The sequence below is a fragment of the Ornithodoros turicata genome, chromosome 1, assembly GCF_037126465.1.
Source record: "Ornithodoros turicata isolate Travis chromosome 1, ASM3712646v1, whole genome shotgun sequence".
NCBI classification, from domain to species: domain Eukaryota; kingdom Metazoa; phylum Arthropoda; class Arachnida; order Ixodida; family Argasidae; genus Ornithodoros; species Ornithodoros turicata.
In genome coordinates, this window is record NC_088201.1 from 12,634,921 (window position 1) to 12,656,946 (window position 22,026).

Genomic DNA, 22,026 nt, shown 5'->3' on the forward strand with positions numbered 1-22,026 from the left:
CATGCTGTAAGAATGACAGGGTATTTTGATTATTAAATATTTTGAAGTCAGTTGCAATGCAGTAGGAAATATTCTTTTTGTTTGTGTGTGCATTAAAACGTTTTGCACCCTGGTCTACTATCGTTAAACAAATGTTCATAAATTAGATATGTGCATGCTATAATAGCTGCTAGCTTACTTTATCTACCATTTCTTGCACAATATTCTGTCTTGGTTTGTATCTCTGTTGGGTCCTTATAATAAGGAAAGGTTAGTGCATGGCTCCAGTAAATGTGGGAAGTCCTTTTGTGAGATAAGGAAGGGATTAAATCATGTCCAGCAAGAATACTGGCATTTATTATTCAAACCTCTATGTGATTTGTATTGCGCACCCCATTATCTGCACGAGTCTACAAAGCTGTGCAATCCACGTTAACCAAAAATGGCACATACACTTCGAAATATATTTCAAAAGTCTGTCAGTGGGTAACATGTATTGTGGTTTTTCATTGCACAGGTGAAATTTTAAGAAACAAAGAGCACCGCCCAAGATGACTCATGCCATACTGTGACAGTCTGGGAAGTTGGCTGCAATTTTTCTTATTTTAAGAAAATTCCACAGGGAGCTCCACACTGTAGGACAACAGAGTTGCAGCACCGGACTCTCAATGGCTTAGCTGCGGGTCTCTGTCTCTCCCTCTACATTTTAAAAAAAATATGTGCACACACGCTTTTGAGTTTCAACCCTTCCTGCTTCAACAGCACTGAAAAGACTGGAACCTGTGGAACCTTGTGGGCCATTGTAAGGAACCCAGGCTTGCAAGCTAGAAGGGGCTGCTTGACGACGTGTGCTGACAGTGCAGTTGGCCTTGTTTTATTGTTTATGATTTCGCGTTCCTGTATATATGTCTATCTATACATAAGTCTGAAATAAACGGAAGAAAATGAAGAAAAGTGACACCAGGCATTGGACCTCTTCGAAAACGAGTGTTTCTAACAACCATAACGGGACTGCATGGCACCCAGAAAATCTGCGGCGAAGTATTGAGTTAAAATGAATGAACTGTTATATGAATTGGACAGCTATTCCCTACACGTAGGCCATTTGTCTGTCTTGGCGGGATGTACTGCCCACGACTTGTCTAGCTGCTTGGAATCGTGCAGCATCCATGCCCCTGTATGTTCCACACAGACACTCCCGAATGTTGTAGTTTGGCTCTGTGTGTTGACTGCATTTGAGTTGGTTGTTTTTGTACACTACCCTACGTGTAGTCACTGCTATGAAGGACACACTGTTTTTGCCCAGTGCATCTGGGGTGGTTTTCCCGGCATTGGCAACGAGAGCACTTTGTGGCTCTGCACGATGACAACTGCATTGTCTTCAATTTGTGGGTTCATAGAAGCTAATGTGTGCAATTTCTGTAAAACAAAAATGTAGAAAGACGAGAGAACAGCCAACAGAGCTTTCCACGCCTGCGGACCATGTCGGGAGTCGTTTCTTTATGCCTGACACGGAAGCATGTAAAAGAAAACGTGTTGCATAACACAGCGAAGTACTTGAAGAGTTGTAGCGTGAGCCAGTTTTTTTTTTCATACTTTTTCTTGTTTCGTGGTATCTGCTGTAGCATTTGTTGCATCCAATGCTGAACTGAAAGACCGGCATGTACATAAGTTTTTTTAGCCTACATATTTGTTGGACTTTATTGCTAGGAACAACCTTTCAGCGTAGGCCTAAAACTTCCCCGTTACAAGTTGCGTGATATGTTTTCAATGTATATGGCATTTGACTTGCACATAAATTGTGTAGAGTATGGCATTGTCAGTGCTCTCTTATGTACATACATAACATTTTAAACTGCCTGAAGCCGTGGATGTGGGTATATTTATATTGTACATCCGGGATTGGGGGGGGTTTCATACTGGGTTTGATGAAAAGGGAAGGAGTGCTTCTGAGACTGTGCAATGCTTCTGTCTAGGTGACTTACTTCAAAACTGTGTAAACAACTTATTCCCTTATGTTCTTAACTGTTGACTGCCTGGGGTAGATGTGTACTGCTATAAATTTTGCATTCATGAACAATTTCACACAATTAATGTGAACCTTTATAAGGGGGAGGGGTTTGGACACAAATCTGCATTACTGTGTGTGCCATTCTGCCTGTGGGCAGCATTAATTTGCAGTGTGTGTGTGACCTAACATGACAAAAAAAAAAGGAAAGTAAAGAGAGCTATTTGTCTGAAAAATATGTTGTCAGCAGACTTCACCTGTAGACAGTTTTTGCCTACTGCAAGTAATTTTATCAAACTTAGTTGCAAAATATTTAATTCTCAAAATTTAACTGAAAAATTTGCAGGCTGCGCCTAGTTTGCTGTGAGCTTACCGCTATATTTATTTATTTGTTTGTTTGTTTATTTATTTAAATAAACAAATATAGCAGTAAGCTGTGAATAGTGGAAATGTGAATAGCTGTGTAGTGGAAGATATATATGCATTCTGAAAAAAAGGCAAGGCCATCCTGCCACCTCGAATTTTCTTCTCACTGCTGCTACGGATAGTCGCAGTGCTGTATCTTTGTTGCCATCATTAATATAAGCACTCAGAAGGAAACTTAAACTGGAGATGCATCTCCAAACAATAATCTTCACACATACTGTAAACGTCTTTTTATTTGAGATGTATTAATTTTCGCGAATTTTCCGACCGCTAAAAAATCGCTAGAAATTGTACTCGCGAACACAGCTTGACATTGATCCCGGGGAAGGAAACGGACCTGGAATCGCGAAATTAAATACTCGCGAATAACTTCCCAAATGCGATTCGCGAAAATTAAACATAACGAATAAAAATACGTTTACAGTATTTGTTTTCAGTCTGGAAAACAAAAGTACTTCAGCCAGGCAAACACGTGAGCTCAATTCAAGAAACAATCTCGCACTACTAAAACTTGAGAAAATTACTTGTAGCATGCGACGAAAGTTTAAGTAAGAGGGTTGCTGTTGACCCCATGTCTTACAAGTTCTCTAACAGTAAATTTTTCGTAACATTGGGTGAACTACGCTGTACAAGATTTTGTTTGAAAGTTTTATTTCATGAGTCAGTATAAACAACCTCCTCACAGTGAGAGGGAGGGGGCTGCATGTGATCAATAGTGGATGCAAAAAGGACAGTAAGAGAGACAAGGAAAAACTAAGCACTGCAACAAAGATAAAAGGGCATAGAGAATCTGCATTATAAAAAATGTTCCATTCGCACTACTGAGCTTCCTGCTGCTTCTGTTGTCACATTTAACGCACCAGAAAGCCTTTACTTTCCGAATTCATAAATGATGTATATAGCAAAAAAAAGGAAGAAACCTCGAATATATTGTAGCCATTCTGTATACCCAGTGGATTTACTGCACGCAAGACATTTTCATTGGCATTACCCGAGCCAGATTTCAAGACTGCATCTTCCGTGTTACGATGGTGAGAGCGTCTCTCACGCAATGTATGCAAGCTAAGCTTAATTGTTCGAAGGTAGCGTCTCTCCCTCTCTGCCCTTCCGTATTTGTTAGAGGCAGTGCCCTCCACCACCTGTGTGTGGCTGTGGTGGGATCTGGGTTTGTAAATTGGAGTACCCAACCCAGCATTGGTACATAGAGGACCAGATATCTTATTTTGATATTTCTGTCCAGCTGCTGAAGCTGTCCAAAGGGCGTAAAACACAACTGTTCAGCTGAATGAACAGCTACTCACTGGTTTACACTTTCAAGTTGCGGAGCAGTACCTGTTGCGTTTAAAGTACATTTCTTATTTATCGTGTTTAGCACTGGACGGTGCGTGTCACCCGGAAACCGGTTTGGTGGTGTGCGCTCGGCTGTTAGTACAATATTTTGGTGGTTACTTTTGATTTGGGGGAAATGAGTTGTTTGTCATGGGCGCTTAAAACGTTCATGGTCCCAAATGGATTACCTCAATCTGACGACTACTGGTTGTAGTAATGCAGTTTCTACAGAAATCGTTTGTCCTGCGTTTTTATCAAGTTGTTAACTATTGTTGCCTTTACTGAGTAAATTCTGTTCTAGGTGAAGGAATATATCTGCACTGGTGTTATGCCTGAGATACTTTGAAGGTAGGGAATCACACTGCAGCTGAGTTAGGGAAAAATATGCATTGTTTTTGTCACAGTGGTGCACCGATTTATGAATGGGTAACTCACGATGCAATGCTGGACCTGATGGGACGGGGCTAAGGTATTATGCCACAGCAGACGTATCAAGGATGTACGAATTGGACTACCACCAAGCACACCAAAATTAAGGAACTAATGGGATGGGGCTACAAAATGATACCTGCACCCCGAGTTGTGCTACCTTCTGTATTAGTGTTGTACATAGGGAACATGGATGTAATGACTGGGATTTAAAATTAAGTTCATGTTTAATTTATTCCACAGGACATTGCCAGATAGAATTTTTTTTTTCTTTTGTATGTGTGTTCATAGTGTGTGTGTGGAATAAAGGTACTTTGTAAAATAACTAAATTTTGAAGTACTTGTTCTGGAAGCCAGAGTCCACCCTATCATATACTTGATCCGTAATATGTGCTCAGATTTAACATTTTGTGGAAAACACTTGGTTAGTGGTTGAGTCGAAATGGTGGTATTGTTTACAAGTATGCAGCTTGTGGCATACTAGTCTGCAGCGACTGAGGCCCTCAACTTGTGGGGTTTGGAACCAGTTTCCACAAAGAAGCACTGCGCAGGAGACACGAGAGACAGAGATTCAACGGTGGGAGAGGGCAGCAACCGTTCTGTCATGTCACTGTGTGTCATTATATGAGGGAGGGAGTATGTCTGTTATGAGCTAGCTGTGGTGTCTAGCTCACGACAGTATGCCTGGGAGTGCAGCCACTCCCCACACCCTATTTTATTGCATCTCTGGTTCAGTTTAGGTTTGCCAAGAAGTAATGTTTTTTTTTTCTTCTTTTTCTGATGTATGTCACAGTTGTCGCTGTCAGTGTGACACTCCACTGTACCACTGTCACTGTGAAGTTATTGTACCTGCCAGAACCGACCTCTGCAAGCGTGAAGTGAAGCTGACTTTCAGAATGGCGATGCCAATCGAAAGAATGCCAAACACACTCTGATATCCCTCATCCCTTAGGGGAAGAGAGGTAAGAAGTTTGGGGGAAGGGAGAAATCAAGTCCGTATGCAGGGCGATGCGCTTCTTTGTTAGATTGAATGATTGAAATACGTCAGTCTTGGGAAAAATCCAGCCAGCGGCGGGAACTGGACCACGCATCTCTCAATCGTTCTTAGTTTGTGCTGTCTTTTAGAGGGGTGGATCTCCTCGAGATAGCAAGTGTTGAAATCTTGCGTCATGCGTGTCTAAGATGGCCACGGTGAAAAATACTACCTTTGATGTTTGATTTTCTCTGAAGATACCCGTGGGTATCTTAAATACCTGTGAGCATCAATGGCAAAGACGACCGGGTACAGGTGAGCTGGTGCGTGATGAGAGAGAACTAACCCATTGGGTTATTGGCAGCGTTGCATGTAATGTCTTGCGAAGTAACAGTGTTACTGTAATCACTCCTTTTTTCTGTATCGAAGCAGTAATACGCTACATTGTTAAAACTGGTAACAGACAGGTACGTAATTCCGTCACATTTACATGGTAGTGTCATCCTTTAACTGATACTCTTGTAGCATGACGACAACTTGTTCACTCCTTACTTTTGAGCAGCGGCGCTGAGACCGCCATGCGCTCTACTAAAGGGCTGTACATGCACTCGCGTGTTACGTAACTGGGATTATACCTTAAAAAATGCTCCACTGCTTTTTTTGGACCCAGAAGAGAATGACCCTCCAGCTTTAGCTGATCACTCTCTTATGGACATGCCAGGTATCCTTAAAGGAGTACAGAGGGCCATCCAAAAAAGTTTCAGATTAAGACGTCTGATGAAAGCGTGTGTGTCATTTTACCGAGTAGCACGAAAGGTTTTGATGTGTGCAATTTGTTTCCCAGAAAAAAGCGCACATAAACAAGGCTCCGCGCGTTCACCCTTGACTCGCCACTCCAAGTATAACGAGGATGAGGAGGTATGATGCCACGTCACCGATGACGTTATAAGGAGAACTCGTTCTGGTTCGCTTGTCAGTGGGGGTCAGCGCCTTGTCCCTTTGCCGCCGTAAACCAGTTTTGCCAGTTCTCCCGGAGAATTGGGGATAGAAGGAGCGGGCGAATCATTACCGAACCAGGAGAAAGGCTTTTTCAGAACCCCGATCAGCCGAGTAGCAGACGACAGTGGAGTAGCAGACAACAGCGAGCATTCTCCAGCGAGCATTCTCCTTATAGCGTCAGCGCGAGGTTCCAGGCAGATCACAGGCTGGTACTGCTCTTCACCACTGTTGCGCACGGTCGCTTTTTGCGGCGTATTTTAAATTCAATTTCTGCGATAATTATGACTCTGTAATGTGAATTACTTCGCATGGTGCATCTTACTGGCCTACTTAACAGTCTTATAGGAAGAAAACAGGGTGTTGAAATGACTTCTGTGCTACTTTAATGCCAGGTTGGTCTACTTGGTGACACTCCTTGATACTAGAGACTGTTAGTAGACAGTTGATTAACGTGGCCTTCAAAGTACTCGATCTGCCACTGCAGTGACTGATCCAGATCCCCCCACCAGGGGTGGTGGAGGGGGATGCAGGAGGTTACTGTAGACCCCCTGACTTTGTAAAGGGGGTGCAAAATTCATGTGGAGGTGTTATCTCAGGTGCCACATGCGAATAAAATGCCATAAACCCTTTTGCTGAATCGAATCCTGACTTTTTGGGATCCGGGCATGAGTTGGTGGTGGCAGTGGGGGGATGGAAGGGGTCGCCCCCAGACACTCCCCAAAATTTTGTGAGATTATGGAATATTTCTTCGAACAGCGTAAGAATACACGGGAGTAGTGACATCACCCCCACCCTCACTCCCCTTGCAGGGCCCCGACACACCCCCAGGGATGAAATTCTGGGTAAACTACTGTGCCACACCCAATCAATGAATAAGATTCTGAGTTACACGTGCTGCAATTGGGTCTGGTAGGTACGATAACTTTACGGCGACGTTTATCACACGGTGTACTTAAAATTTTTATTACCAAATACTATATCCACACCCTCAGTTCACATACAACACTACGCTACCATGTATAAACACAATGGACACACGACGGCCGGCTGTGGCAAGCATGTTCGGAACAACACAGATACAAACAATATTTCTAATTTCTGTGAAAATAGTGGATAAAGTATCGAGCTACCTTTTAGGAGTAACAGTTGTGTATTTGTGTTACATTAAAAGAACGTGGATTGATATCCGTACATTATTTTGGTAACAGGTACAACACTGGTTATCTGTCTTAGATAAAACAGCGAAGAAGCAGGCGAGCTGGTGGCTTTGATGTTCAGCTATTGGCACCTTGAGATTGGGGACAAAAATCAGATACAACATAATCAAAATCTCAAAACACTGCTGAGTTTTATTAACAACCACAAAAAAATGAATTCAAGGGGGAGAAGAAAGCTTTCAATTTCAAGGGTGACACTAAAGAGCGAGTGTCTACTTATTTCGGAACTGCAGATCTCAGTTGTCTCTGTGAAAAGTATTTTTAAGTCGTCCGCCTCCTTGTCAACCTCACGTTGTGTAAATGATCATACTGAACAGCACAGATAGGAAATGTAAGCAGGTCAGATTCCAACTCTGAGGTGGTTAAGCATTTATGGAAGTACAACCACCTAGCTGTGTTCCTTTGTAGACTTTGGCCACTGTTGTTGATAAGGAGTCGGATGACATAAAAAAAAAAAAAAAAAAGACTTCTTCAAGAGACAACTGAGATCTGCAATTTGGATAATGGTAATACATAGGAACCCCATCTTTAGTGGTCCTCTCAACAGTGAATGCTTTCTTCTCCACACCTTCTCCTCCCCCTCGAGTTCATATGTTTGTGGTTGTGTTAATAAACCTCAGCTGTGTTTGAGATATTGTACCCAACCTCTGGGTGCCAATAATGGGTTAGTTGCCTCTCAACTAGTGACCATCTTGATGTTAGCATTGCCTCGAGTTTGAGGGAAAACAGAGGACGAAGTTAAAGGTTCATTGCTGGTTCGTGAGTCAATGTGTTCGTCCTGTGTTTTCCTTCAAACTCAAGGCAATGTTAACATCAAGTCAACACCAGCTAGCTTGCCTGCTCCTGCCATGTTCATCGTTTAGTGACCTACTCTTCGACCGGAATGAAGGTGGCTGAGAGGTTGAGATGCGCCGAGATGTTCCCGAAATTCAGAAATTCACAGAACCTGAGTTCCAGAACGTGCCTAGTAGTAGTAGTAGACACGTCCTATCCCTAGTAACAGCAGTAGTAGTTATTTATACATAAGCCCCTCAGATGGCGCCTTCCGCGACCTCATAGTAATTCAGGCGTGCATGAGATGGCGCATCGGTCGCCTCTCCAGGCAGTCTTCTGTTTGTTTCTCGCCTTTTCAGGCGCTGCTACAGCCGCTACCGCTACGTGGCCGGGAGCTGCTTTTCAGTATTGAGTTATGCTGCTTGCGAGTGTGGTGCGTTGAAGTACTTGTCACAGCGCTGTTGTGCCAGAATGAAACGTGTGTCAAAAGTTATCTGAGATAGCGAGTGTGTGGGGGAAATGTTGCTTCTGTGAATAGGGAACACCGTCCATACTCGGCGCAGCGATGTGCCGGGCGTTTAGTAATGGACCTAGATACCTCAACTCGTTGTCATTTGAACAGTAGAAGCCGAAACCTTCTCTACAAGACTTTGATCAGTTGAAAATATGTTAAAAAGTTTGACTGTTGCCTCAGGAAGATGATGAGACTTACCATGTTGTGGATACTGCTCCTGTTCATCGTGAGCGTAGCCTCAGGTAACGTTGTGATACATTGTTGACAACTTTGTTTCCATTTTGGAATGATTTATTTTTGCGGTATCGTGATCTTTGATGCTGAGTGGCGTCAAGGCCTACGAGTACCGCAGTGCACATCGCTGCCACTTGGAAGTTTAGTCGGTTTAGTGATAAGTGAGAGTGTCAATCAATGTTTGTCGTCTCAATAGCATTTGTGCTGTAGTGTGAACACCACGTCTACAGAGCGCGTAATAGATGCTAGATCCCAAGTGTTTTGTACAACACACCATCGCTTTCAGTCGCTCGTTGTGAGACGTTGACGCGCTCATTGTGAGAGATATGCGAAGACTGCGATGTTACACGCAGATGTGCTAGAGAGACCCCGTTCCTCCCCTTCGTTTCGTTTCGGTTGCACGTTAGGCCTAAGGTGATGTGTAGTGAATTTTTTTTTTTCTTCTTCTCTTCTTCTTCTTCCATGTCACATCGAGAAAACTGTGGAGTGGGCGTAGTCCATAGTTTACATCACGTGTGTGTCATTGAAAGACGACGCCTGTCTCAAATCGTGTGTGTCAGCTTGTCTGCTGTCATTGACTTGCTTCATTTGTGAGGAAGTTTCTGCATTGTAACACCAATTTGCCCCTTTCGACGTCGCTCCATTTGTTCAGACGTGTATTATTACTATTATTGAAAAACGTTTATGTATGTATTTTACTTGTATTTGCGGAAAAGTCCGGCCATCTGTGGCTTGTGGGCAAAATTTTGGAAGTGCTGTCCGTGGAGAGAATTTATAGGTGATCTGCCTGTCATTTGTCTGTAGCCGCGCGTGACACATTGTTGACTTCCCGTCTTTAACCACAATGGATATGAACCAAATAGCAAAGCGCACGCACACACCATAGCCACACGTAGCGCTGTGATACAGAAAGAGGTGGTAATAATTACCTGATTGGCAGGGTTATCTTCTCCCGTGTGTGCATGCGAGAACTCCTTGCGCCCGAGATTCACGTCGGATTCTACTTTCGGAGCTGATATTGAGACGCGAAACAATCACTTTCGAAATTCTTGCTGCCTGTACAGTGGATGTCTTCTTTCGAAAGTGATTAGTAGTCACTCACGAGGGTCTCCATTGATGTACACAGTTTCGAAGCATTGGTAGATGCGAATAGAAACTTGACAGCATTAGGTATACCAACAGGACACGGGCACTAATCGCCGTCAAGTCTGCCACAACGGTCGAATTTGTTCGAATGAATATGCTTTCCTCTTCGCGTGTAAATTCTTGCTGCATACGTTTGCTGTAAACCGTCCATCGTGCACATTTATCATAATTTCACGTAAACGTGTTTAGACTGTGCGCATAGGCAGTTTTAGCGCACCGTTGGTAAGGTTATCGTGCCTATCGGCGCCAATCGCAGTCGTGTGTGTCTCAGAATCTTGTCCAGTGATTGGTTCCGGTTGATACGGTTCGACGCAAGCCACGTTATCGACGGTTTCCTAAAACTCTCTAAGCGGGACCGTTACCTTATATGATTAGAACTGTCACAGCTGTTCATACGAGTACGACATTACAGAAATTTTCGTCCACAACTAAGGCAACGCTATAATTAATTAGCACTTTAGTGATAGGAATGACTCGCCTCCTCAGTTGAGCGTTTGGCACCGTGTACTTTTTTGTTCTTTTAATCTTTCCCGTATTTAAACTCTTAATCTGCTTTTACATAGGAACAGCTCCTGCTGTTGAAATCGAATGGCGTAACTCCGTTGAAATTGCGCGCGCACGTGTGAATCCGGGCATTAACTATGACCAACTTGGAGTCCTGATATGATTTTGACACGATTGGGATGCGTTAGGCAGGTGCATGCAACTGATTGGGGCTTCAATGACAGTGTGGTATCGAGAAGCCCGTGCTTTGCGGACACACAGCTTCTGCTCTTCCAGTTTAATAGAGCATTGCTCAGGCTTAGAATTACAGCTCCTGCTGTATGCGCATCTATAATAGCCTGTTATGATTCTAAGTTGGACGAAATTTCGCAGACAAAGAGAAAGAGATGAAGACATGGGAGTCTTATACGAATGCGGTATCGGGAATATGTGTGCGCCACTGCGTCGTCACAGAGCCGAACCGCAGCTGCCAACGCAAACGCACTCAATCAGTCGGGTAACCGTTTCGTCACCGCTCCGGTGTAACGCATGTGGGGTACATTTTGAAGCACCTGTGCGTACAAGCATTTCATTTTACGGGCACCCACTTTACCCACAGTTTACTATTTAGTTGTAACCGAGCTTTCGAGGATGAACGGAGAAGTTACATATTGCCAGAGGTATAGGTTGGAGGGTTGTGGTTATTGGAGTCAACGTCCCCCGAGGCTCGGAGACATAGACTGTCGGTCTCCGAGAATCCATCGTGTCAGATTGACGAGTGGAATATTATATGCCGTCTTATGTCGACCTGCCGGGGAATAACGCATATGGACATGCGTTTTATGAACCCGACGTCCTTAACTATGTAATTACAAGACCAACTAACAACGCATGATACTAATGCAGGGTTATACGTCGCGAGACAACTGGGACTATGGGCGACGCTTCAGTGGTCGACCCGTGGGTTAATTTTGCCCGCATTACCCGTGGATTAATCCATATTTAACGTCCCTCGCGGAAGAAGACCATACCTCCAAAATGCCGTCGTCCTCGGGTGACAACATTAGGATCAATGTACGCATATACACACAACGGAGGCACCCCGGTCTGGTTTACGAGACAGCAACAGCTGGACGAAACGTACGAAAACACACATTGTCTTGGAACGGCTGCCCGAATGAGATTTTAGTCCTACCCACTGGAGCAGCTATCGCTTTACGGGGGTGACTGAACGAGAACACTTTTTAACTTCTTATCCATCACTATCAGTGAGCGTTTTCGCATTTAAAGCTGCTTACGGGGGAACCTCATACAAAACGCCTCACCAGAAGTCACGACGAGATAAGGTACGGCATTAGAACCATCAAATTGGTCAGAAAAGTCAGCACCTCCCCCCCTCCCCCCCCTTGCTGTTGCTGAACACTATGGTGGTATATTTCTGAAGGGCACGGTGTCTAAACAGGCTGTTCACTTTCTTAGAGGAAGGCAACGTGTAAGCTATACGGAGCGAAAAGAGAGAGATACCTATACGCTAGGAATGGTCACATAATTTAAGTATGCGAAAAGCAGCAATGTTCTCTTTATACAGCGTTGTCGTCACAACCCTCTACATTTTCTGACCGACCCCTCTGCATAATTTCATGTTTCTTTTCTTCTTTTTTCTTTTTTTTTTTTTCCATATTTCCCGTCTCTTCGGAAGTTTTCAGGTAGGTCAGCTTTCAACACCCGTGAATTCTTCACGTACGCCTCAAGAAATCCAAAAAGGAATCACGTAAATTCCATGATAGGCAAGCCTGAGTCTGGCTTGCCTATCATGGAATTTCTCCACCAGCTAGCCTGCATTTACGCCATTCGGCGAATCACGTAAACCTCCCTTGTGCATCTGACTGCGAACTATATGGGGAAATCGCTGCGTTTCATGCGAGTGACCACTGACCAGTAATCTCGTGTGACAGAAGGAAGAAATCGAAACCATGTTTGCTCTCCCTGTATGTTTCGGTAAAAACAGAATTCCCTGAAGCGATATTCCATAAGACGTGACGCTCGAAAACAAGGACGGCTAAAACGAAGGGCTCCCTTATGTAGACTGTTCTCGGACGCCTTATGGAACGTGATATATACGACTAAGGTAGCCAGAGGGAGTGATACCCTGGTATATGTTATATATATATATCTAATCTTTGGGAGGTAGAATACTCAGGGATCCGTGTTACTCACAACTCAAGATATGAGGCCGGAGCGCCGGGCACTGTTTCCCCATCATTATTTTCTGCCAAAGCAAACACTCGCTCCCGTTTGGCCTTGACTTGAAGAGTGCGGCTGCCAATCGACTGTCTTTCATTGTAGCTTTGCAGTGCAGATAGAATCGGATAAACTCACTGTATCGACCAGCGAACCGCCCCTTCAGCCGACAAACAAACATGACGCTTCGAGACCTTCTCTGTGTTTGTCGTTTTTTGTCCCCGAGTCTCGGGTTTTTAAGTTATGGATGACGCCTTGCTTTCGTAAGGTCAGGAAATCGTTCCCCATTCTCGCATGCTCACCCACCGACAGGTAGGAGGGACGACCTGCCCTCGGTGGCTCAGTCGGTAGCGTGTTCACCTTCTGATCCCGAGATCGCGGGTTCGAACCCGCGCGAGGACGCCAGCAATTCGGGGCGGTACAAGTTGTCTAGACACGCCGTCTTCCGCAAGGGACCTGTGGTGCCGTGTGGTGAGCTTCCAGGTGGGCAAAAGCAATCGACGGCTGTGGCGTCGCTCATGATCTCAGTTGTCTCGCGACGTAAACCCCCAATTAGAAAAATAAATAAATAAATATAAGTAGCCGGGACTGACGTCACCCATCTCAGTTTTTGGCAGCCACCGCTACGAAACATCCAAATTATTTTTTAAAAGCGATAACTTCATAGGGCCAAGGATTACGCGATCACCGAACAGTGTTTGCGGTACGTTGAAATTGTGTAACTACCATAGTACCGATGCAAAATAAACGATACATAACCAAACAAAAATGAGCTATTTCACGAAAATCAAAATGGTTTCAATAAAAGTTTATTGGCGTTTCAAAATGAGTTGTGCGAAAACTTTACCGAAACACGTTTCACACAATGCCCAAAGATGCATCGAATTTTTCAATTTCCTTATCAAATGGCGATTATTTATTTCACTATCGCAGCTTTTGGCGTGCTTACGCCACAGCTATAGTCGTGTGCACTCGTTTGCGACGTAAGAGCACGGACTGATCCACCAAAATGATGCGCAGGTTTGAATCGCCGCCAGTGCGGTGGTTTTGCCCGTTTTCTGGATCGAGGACAACACGGAAAGTAATGAATTACAAGTCGTAAAACACTCGCTCGTGCGTTATGGATGGTTAAGATTTCTCATCGACGAGTAAGCAGAACGCGGCAGGACGTGTAGTATGTATATCGCTGTTGCGCCGTGCGCATATGCTACCTGCATCTGCACCTGCTGGGGCAAAAATGCACGAGATCCTAGAAGTAAGTGAAAGTGATTGGCCAGTGCCATATTTAATTCAGCGTCAGCTCAGCCGTTGTCTTACAGAGAGCCAGAGTTTCCGAGGAATTTTCCTACACTGTGACGGGTGTTGCCGTAGTTTTCGTGGCATGCTCCTTATCGGGGCTATCGTCCCTATCCGTATCACCTTCCCACGAGAGCACTTCATAGTGTTATCGTACGCGTATCACGAAACATGCTTCCAGTTCATGTCCCTAGTACACTCTTCATGTAGTGCATACAATGCATCGCACTCGGAAACTGCTATCGTATGAATAGGTTATTTGAATGTTTTCGCCTGCCGATGTGTGGAAGAATGCTTGCTTGCCGAGAGTGCACGAGACGAGCGCCGGCAGTGGTTTTCCGTGGTTTTTCCTCAGACGGCTCTTAGACAGGCGCAGTTGCCTTAGAAGTCGGCCCATGACGCTAGTCGTGACGTTGCCCGCCTCTGTGGGGCTGACAACGGCGTGCTCTCTCACTAGCACCTCCACTACCACCACTACCACCACCACCACCACCACCACCACCACCACCACCACCACCACCACCAACAGGAGACGAACGTTGGTGGAGAGTAATTGTGCAAAGGCTGGAACGTACAAAGGGACAAACACAACGCACAAGCCTCAAGGTGCTTGGGGACGCGGTTGAAATATGACAGTCAGCGACAGCTATGAGATTTGAACCACGCGGCCAGGGTAATGTGACCTACATCGTCTTGATTTGAGTTGGTAGCTTTAAACGCGATACAAGTTTAGCATTAAGATGCTGATTTATTGTCCAAGTACGTGTATACACCCGAAAAAAAAAAAAAAAATCCTTTCTGCTTCCAGTACAGCTATCGGACCTTGGGTGAGAGCTTCGGGGGTGGCCTTTACAAGCAATAACTTCTAGAAACAAAAGAATAACTTCTGTTTTTGCATAATCCGTATTAATGGGCTTGAAAGCAACAGGGTAACGTGTTCGAAGGCGTATAATTAGAAAGGATTAGTACGTTACGTTAATGTACAATGCCTCCCTTTTAGCTTGCCAGCGGCATTTTGTAAAAAATAAAAAAATAAAAAAATGCGCAGCGGCATTGGCGCTCGTGAAGCAACTATTTAGAAGACGCGGTCTTCAACAACCGCGTCTCGGTAGGTAAATTGACAGGTACTTCGCGTTAATGGCGCATCCAAGTACGCCAAGGTGGTCGCGGAAGAAACTTGCCTTTCAGAAAACGCCAAAATGCGTTACCTGATGTAATGTTAAGTTTGCGAACTTAGTGGACAGGAGTCTGCATAGCGTTACATGAATTATCATAAGCCGTGACACACTTCACCATTTAATGAGCACGATAATTATCAGAGACAGTAACGACAACAAGGACACTGAGGTATGAAACATAACCCTCATACTCCGGGGGGGCGGGGGGGGGGGCACTAACGCTTTGTTTTTGTTTTGTTTTTTATTTGTGCGTAGAGGTCAGAAAATCAATTTACTTTATCGACTTCTATTCGATCGTTATCCCTGTGTGTTGAAAAATAAATTTACTGCATAAGAAGTGAAGATTGACCAAACGCCGTGAAAACACGTGTTTATGACAGCGATAAACTCACGGCGTACACAACAGACTAAGGCCGGATTCACACGAACGTTTTTTGCGTCCATGTTTTTAGCGGAGGCAAAACTGACCTATTGGAACCTATGGGGGGTCGAATGCCATTACGTTGTGTTTTTGAAGCACACGGACGACGAACGGTCGTGTGAATCCGGCCTAAAATATAACGAGGCATTGACGTTTCGGAGTCTATGCGGACTCTCCGAGACGTCAAGGCCTCGGTATATTTTAGCCTGTTGGGTACGCCGTGAGTTTTTATCGCTTTTATAAACACGCATAAGAAGTCTGCGTGCAACCTGTGACAAGAAATGTGAAACTCGCGGAGAGATATGAATTAAAAATGAAACTATCCTTCGATATTTTTAACACTTCACGTTCTCATTCTAGCGATCGGTTGCATCCTTATGATTGCAAGTGTTGCACTCGATAACACTATACTAACATGCTAGCATACTACAGCATAGCCATTCCGTCATTCTTCCTATACCGACATCATGTTCCATGTTAATGGAACGTAGTAACAAATGAGATTAAAAGCAAGCGCAGAACGTCAAAAAGAGAGCCGTTTAATGTATCTCGCACAAGCTTTCGCGCTAAGCCTTGCACTTCATCAGATACTTCGAATGGCGAATTCCGCAGGTCGTTTACGTGCAGCGCAGCGTATGGCGCGCCAATGTAGGTGGAGCGCAGAAACGAACGAAGAGCGAATGGAAGGGGTGGGAACAACGAAACGCAACGCACGTTGCTCTGAAGCGACCAGTGGAATTCATCGCAAGATTGTGAAAGACATTGCCTTTTCGAAATGTGTCACATAATGAATTTCTTCCCTACTGACTTGACTGTGCCATGCGACCTGGAGCAACTGTTTTTCGTGGGCGGTGTCAGGTTCCTCTTATCGGTTTCCCTCGGCCGACCTACGTCCTTGAGCCGTCCACAATCAGCAATGCACTTGTTTGACTGTCGCCGTCCTTCACTGCGCTCACAGTCCGCATTTTGACATCGATGTTAGATCTGTGACTCAGTTTGCTGAGATGACTATCGGCCGCCGCCTCCACTCTGACCTGCGACTTTTGTTGCCACAAGCATTCACACAGTCAGCGCTATACTTGGGCGAAGCTGGCCACCTTCGCTCCGTAAGTTCTTGTCCAATGAAACAAATAAAGTCGTGATACTTCAGTTGAAACGGAAACGCCGTAGTCTTTCAGCGACCAAGTGGTCAAAGGTGATTTTTTTTTTACCCGTTCCACCCGCTATGCACTACTGCACTGTAAGGATACTGTGGGCGTTTGACGTCTCCACCCATACCGTGGCCACAGAACTCATTTTTCGTCCTTTATCTGCGCTAGTTTCGCCCACACAAGCCGTACGTCAGCGTCTCTGCATGACTGACATATTGCGGTCCCGTATCGTCCTCTTCGTTCGTAACTGGGTTCTTTGCATGCTACTGAATGCCCAACTATCTCCAGTCTCATTTTAAGCGAAGCACACGTATACATTCTGCCCTTGTTGCCGTTGCATGGCAAAGTTGCGGACGCGGATGACTTTATTATTTGCGTTGTCTGATTTGTTTTCTGGCCGGAGCATGGGTGCAAGCGCATAATTTCGTTGCTGAACGGCAGATGCCCGCTGACCTCGGCATCCGTCTGCTACTTCATCAGTCATTTTGCCTACTGTGGCAGCAGATTGTGGCTTGCACAGCATGTTTGTTCCTCTTGGCGCACAAATGGGTGCTCATTTAGATAAGCGGAGGGCCTCCCGCGGATCAGCTTCGTTTGTGCCAGTTTCATGCACTGTCACTGAATCGTTCCGTGTAGACGATACCACCAAGTTGTTGTCGTCCTGGGTCACCTTGTGGTCAGTAAACGGACACGTTGCGGGTCATTCACACTGACATGTTTGGCGATTAGTTTACAGATAAATTCTCGAGTGGTTTTTGTTTTGCAGTATATATGTGTTATGAGGCGGCGAATAGCACGAGCTATATCAGCCTAACGGAATCAAGGTGGCACGAACAAAGGCCACGTGGGACGGATTGGCAACGTTATCCTATAGTACACGGGAAACAACTATTCTTTTGTGTATGACTGGGCCTTGCCCATGACTGTCCGCTATAGATGTGGAAATGCGTGACTCATCAATGAGGTCTGTATCAGTGGTGACGAGCGTTTTTCAGTTTCATAGTGGAGCGGTTACATAATGTGTATTTTGTAGTTTACTTCAAGTATTTTTCGTACTGCATCGCTGCATGCTTTTCGGACAGTTGTCCGGAATCGTTCTATAAGTAATGATAATGCAGAAACCCCAGCATATACATGCGATGCGGAACAGACAAATATGAGGCAAGCTAGCTGGAGCGCATGCGATGCGGGAGACATCTCCTTCAGTTTGAGGAGTAAGCACAGGGACACGGACTAGGGGAGCACGGAAGGAACAGGCGAAACGGACTCGATATCGATGTATGCTTCTTTTATACCTGTGGCAATAACCGATTCTGGTGGTGTGATGCAATGGAACCACCGGCCGTGCTCTTTGAGGCCCCCTCTCGATTTTCCGCCAGACTTTCCAAGCAGACGAGTGCACAGTTTCCCGTGAAGTAGTCCCAGGACACACACTGACCCCCTTTTTTTATTTTTGGCGTCTCCCATTCCTCGCTGCTGGCCTAAGAAAGACACAGCAGATGCCGTTTGTTTTTATCTAGTTTACACTTTGTCGTAAGCATTGTGAAACATCACAGAACGTTCGCGGAGTACGCACTGTAAAGCGAGGTACGGTCAAGCCAAATGACTTTCGCGCAGGAACGTGCTAAACGTCGCTTCCTTTTTTTTTTTTTTTTGTCGAAATGACCGGTGACTTGCTACAAATGGGCTCGCTAAAGTTTGAATCCACATCCATACGTAGCTCTCTGTAGTATACACCGATAGCGTTGAAAGCTTTTGCGCTTCCATTAAAATATATATGGGAAGAGATAATCCGTGCAGGTAAGAGTAAAGCGAGTTATTGAAGTATGACGCTTTTCTGCGCATACCATCTCTCACTTCAATCATCGCATGGAGTACGCTACAGTATCAGCGAAAATCTAGGACGACGCAGAAAGCTTATCTCCATTTTGCTGGTGTTGTCAACTTCAAACTTGCCTCATTAGTAACTCTAAATGCTGTAAGTGCTCCCATCTTATTGTGAAAAGCGGACGTTTTGCTATGTTTACCCACAGCTTCGTTCCTTTGATGCTACCGATATGAACGCATTTGAACGTAAACGAACCCAAATGAACGCATGGCAGTATTTTGACGATGCTCGCTCATAATCGTCTCATTGGAGAAATCGTATAAAATTGTGGAAGCAAAAACGAGCTTTTGGAGTAGCAGTCGAATTCGACGGACATTTGCAATTTTGCAGTCGTGTTGGTGTGCGGGATGTGTTGCGTAATAGGTAGGGTTCAGCGTTTTCGGTTTTTATTTTTCGGAGTATTCGGCGTATGTTTTTCGGTGTTTATTGATTTTTCACGAAATCGGTGTTTTTCCTGGCGTGTACACGGTCTGCCCGACATTTATCGGCAGATAGAAATCACAATGTCATTTCAGTGTTGTGCGTCTAACGCAGCCTTACCAATAACAACAACCAATACGCATTATAAGATTTGTAACATCAACTAAAAGTAGTAGAAAAGGAAGAGTAAGTATAAAAAGTGTAAACTGACATTTTTCGAAAGCATCGTATTTCTGCATGGTTTTCGGATGTGCATCAACAGCTTGCTGGGCATGTGCAGCAATTTATCTCTGTCATAGTTCCTGGAATGTCCCTCCGTATTGGGTGTTTTTCGTTTAAAACCGAAAACGCCGAACCCTAGTAATAGGCTTAAAAAAAAAAAAAAAAACGGGAGAAACGTACCCCGTCAATAAGTGCACGTTTTCCTTGTATGTAGCCAATTCTTTAGCTAGCGGTGCACGGGCATCAGCTGAGCCGCTGTGAGGTAATTGCACCACGAATGCTATTGGGACCAGAGCATGTGCGATACACTGTGACTAACTATATAGTAGTTAAATCTTTGGATCGAGTGAGGTATACGACATTTTCAGAAAGAATGACATGACCAGGAGCTCGATCTTCAACTTGTCGGTATCTCCATAATTAAATGCGTGACTTCGGTCCGGGATTGGCCACGAGCTCTCGCGCGAGCCTGTCGAAGCGGTTTAGGAGCGCGCGAACTTAAAATATAACGATAACGATCGCTATGTGACAGTTGAAGATTGGGGCCCACATTCTGGACATGTCGATATGCTTTAGGTCCCAAACGAAATGTGACGGAGCGAAAGGTCATTGTAACAACCAAAGAAAACCAGTGTGAAAGGTTATGACAATTCGTATGATTATGAACGCAACACCACAAGGATGGATCGGTGCGTTAATTGCAGCCATCAGAGAACTCCTACTATGTAACGAGTGCCCAAACTCACGAAAGACTTCATACCGAATGAGAGGAAGATATCATGGAAAAGAGGAATGGACGCAGTATACGTACAGCTCCCGTCAACCTTAATAATAACACCGAAAAAAAATGTGGTCTCGCTACCGAGCGCGATTACAGCCACCCTTAGGGACATGAGAAAATCTTAGTTGAACAAAATCATTCTGTTAGTTTAACGCAAGGATTTTCTTCATTTAACATTCCCCCAGTGACAATAGGGTGGCTGTTATCGCGCTCGGAAACGAGACCGAATATTTTCCAGTGTTATTATTAAGGTTGACGGGAGCTGTACCGCGGCACTACGTGGTGCCGCGACGAAAAATATCCCGATTTCGGTGCACAACAGCGTCAAATGTAACGCGAACAAGTACCCACGAAAGCAGCCACAAAATAGCCAAGCCACCAATGTCCAAATTTCGGCGTCTCAACAGTCAGAAGTCAGCAAAATCTGACAACCCTGTCTGTATAGGTTGATATTGGGGATTGCATTATGAATGTGTAGCGATAGCGGTGTTGTACACGCTTGTCGTGTAGTTGGCCTCCTGTCGGTGGACTACGTCAATGGCTAAGGCGGAGATGGAAGATGATGATAAATGATGTTGCACCCTGGCGCCAAGCTCATCCATTCCTACTTGAATCGAATCTACGTGCATCTAGGGGCAAAGGTGCATAGATTCGCTGATCTGATCTCTGCAGTCCAGTAAACGCACACACAAAAGAAATTAAGACAAAAGGTACTGCTGTTCCCCTAGTGAATTGGAAGACACCCTTCCGGTGTCCTCTCAGACGCGCGATAGGTCCTGTCTTTGAAAAATTTTCTTCTCGTGTTTACGGAACGTGTCCCTGGTTTCTTCGTTATATTTTACGCAGGTCATCAGACTTCCCTGCGTCTCCGAAGCATCATGCCCTCATCGCGAAGTGTTCTAAATAGAAGTAGCAATTTGCGGAAATATAGCGACATTTTCCATTTCTTTGTACAAAGGCAATTTGCTTTGGCCGGTTCATGTCATATATACATTTTTTTTTCCGTGACGGTGCTCCTTCTAGTATCATCCGTAAGAGATAAAATAATATCAATTTCAGAAACAACAAAGAAGAAAGATAAACATAGCAGGAGGAGGCAAGCTAGCTGGTGTTGAATTGATATTAACATTGCCTTGAGTTTGAGGGGAAAAACACAGGACGAACACAGGACGAGATGTTCTGTATCTGTTCATCTCGTCCTGTGTTCGTCCTGTGTTTTCCCCCTCAAACTCAAGGCAATGTTAATATCAAAGAAAGATAGACACGCAGTCGTACGGTGTATACTCGCCTGCATCGTTTACGACATACTTGTGTATTGAGTGGAGGTTTCAGAGGAAGGAAAGAAATGCCCAAGATAGCTTGCACAGAGGTAGATCTTTTTTATGTGAATTACACAATTGGCTAGACGCCAACAAGCAGAAAACAGCAGAAGATTTCGCAGCTCTGCATTACACTACATGAGAGACCGAGTGAACAAAGCTAATTGGGCAACAGGGCATAACAGCGATGCTGTTCGTGTCTGAGGATCTCTCTTTCGTTTCTTTTCTGACGCCGATCTGTGGGGGGTCGAGCGACACATCTGGACCACTCTGCGTGGAACGACCCAGCTATAAGATTGAAATATGAAAAAATTATAACTCCGCCGCTGTCTGGCTTTTTAAGGCAACCCACGCGAATCAGCTGGTGGTTAGCTAGTTCTAGCACAGCTAGACTCAATATTGCGCTCAATGCTGTCAGCTTGACGACGTCCTGAACCCTATTCAGTTGTCCACACAGGGATAAACCTGTAAAATAATGTACGCATATGCGAGATTTATTCATTGAAACTGCTACAGACATGAAGGTCGAAAGATGCCCGACACGAGGCATTGTTTTTTTGAAACCTTGTAGGAGTTATGTAAATCTCAAATGAGGGAA

The 22,026-nt window shown here is 44.7% G+C and overlaps 2 protein-coding genes across 9 annotated transcripts in view; both read left to right on the top strand.

Moving 5' to 3' along the window:
- Positions 1 to 4,054, top strand: part of LOC135377502 (WW domain-containing adapter protein with coiled-coil-like) — a 36,039-nt gene extending 31,985 nt beyond the window's left edge. For all 7 annotated transcript variants that reach the window (XM_064609958.1, XM_064609959.1, XM_064609963.1 and 4 more), the window contains one exon: positions 497 to 4,054. Coding sequence is in view for 1 of the 7 variants with exons in the window: in XM_064609959.1 (XP_064466029.1) it covers positions 497 to 508 (12 nt within the window). In the remaining 6 variants the exon portion in view is untranslated. The remainder of the gene's footprint in view (positions 1 to 496) is intronic.
- Positions 4,055 to 8,478: 4,424 nt separating this feature from the next.
- The window catches only part of LOC135377504 (TGF-beta receptor type-1-like), a 376,657-nt gene continuing 363,109 nt past the window's right edge, over positions 8,479 to 22,026 (top strand). For both annotated transcript variants that reach the window (XM_064609966.1, XM_064609965.1), the window contains exon 1: positions 8,479 to 8,890. In XM_064609966.1, coding sequence (XP_064466036.1) covers positions 8,833 to 8,890 — 58 coding nt within the window. In that variant the 5' untranslated portion in view covers positions 8,479 to 8,832. The remainder of the gene's footprint in view (positions 8,891 to 22,026) is intronic.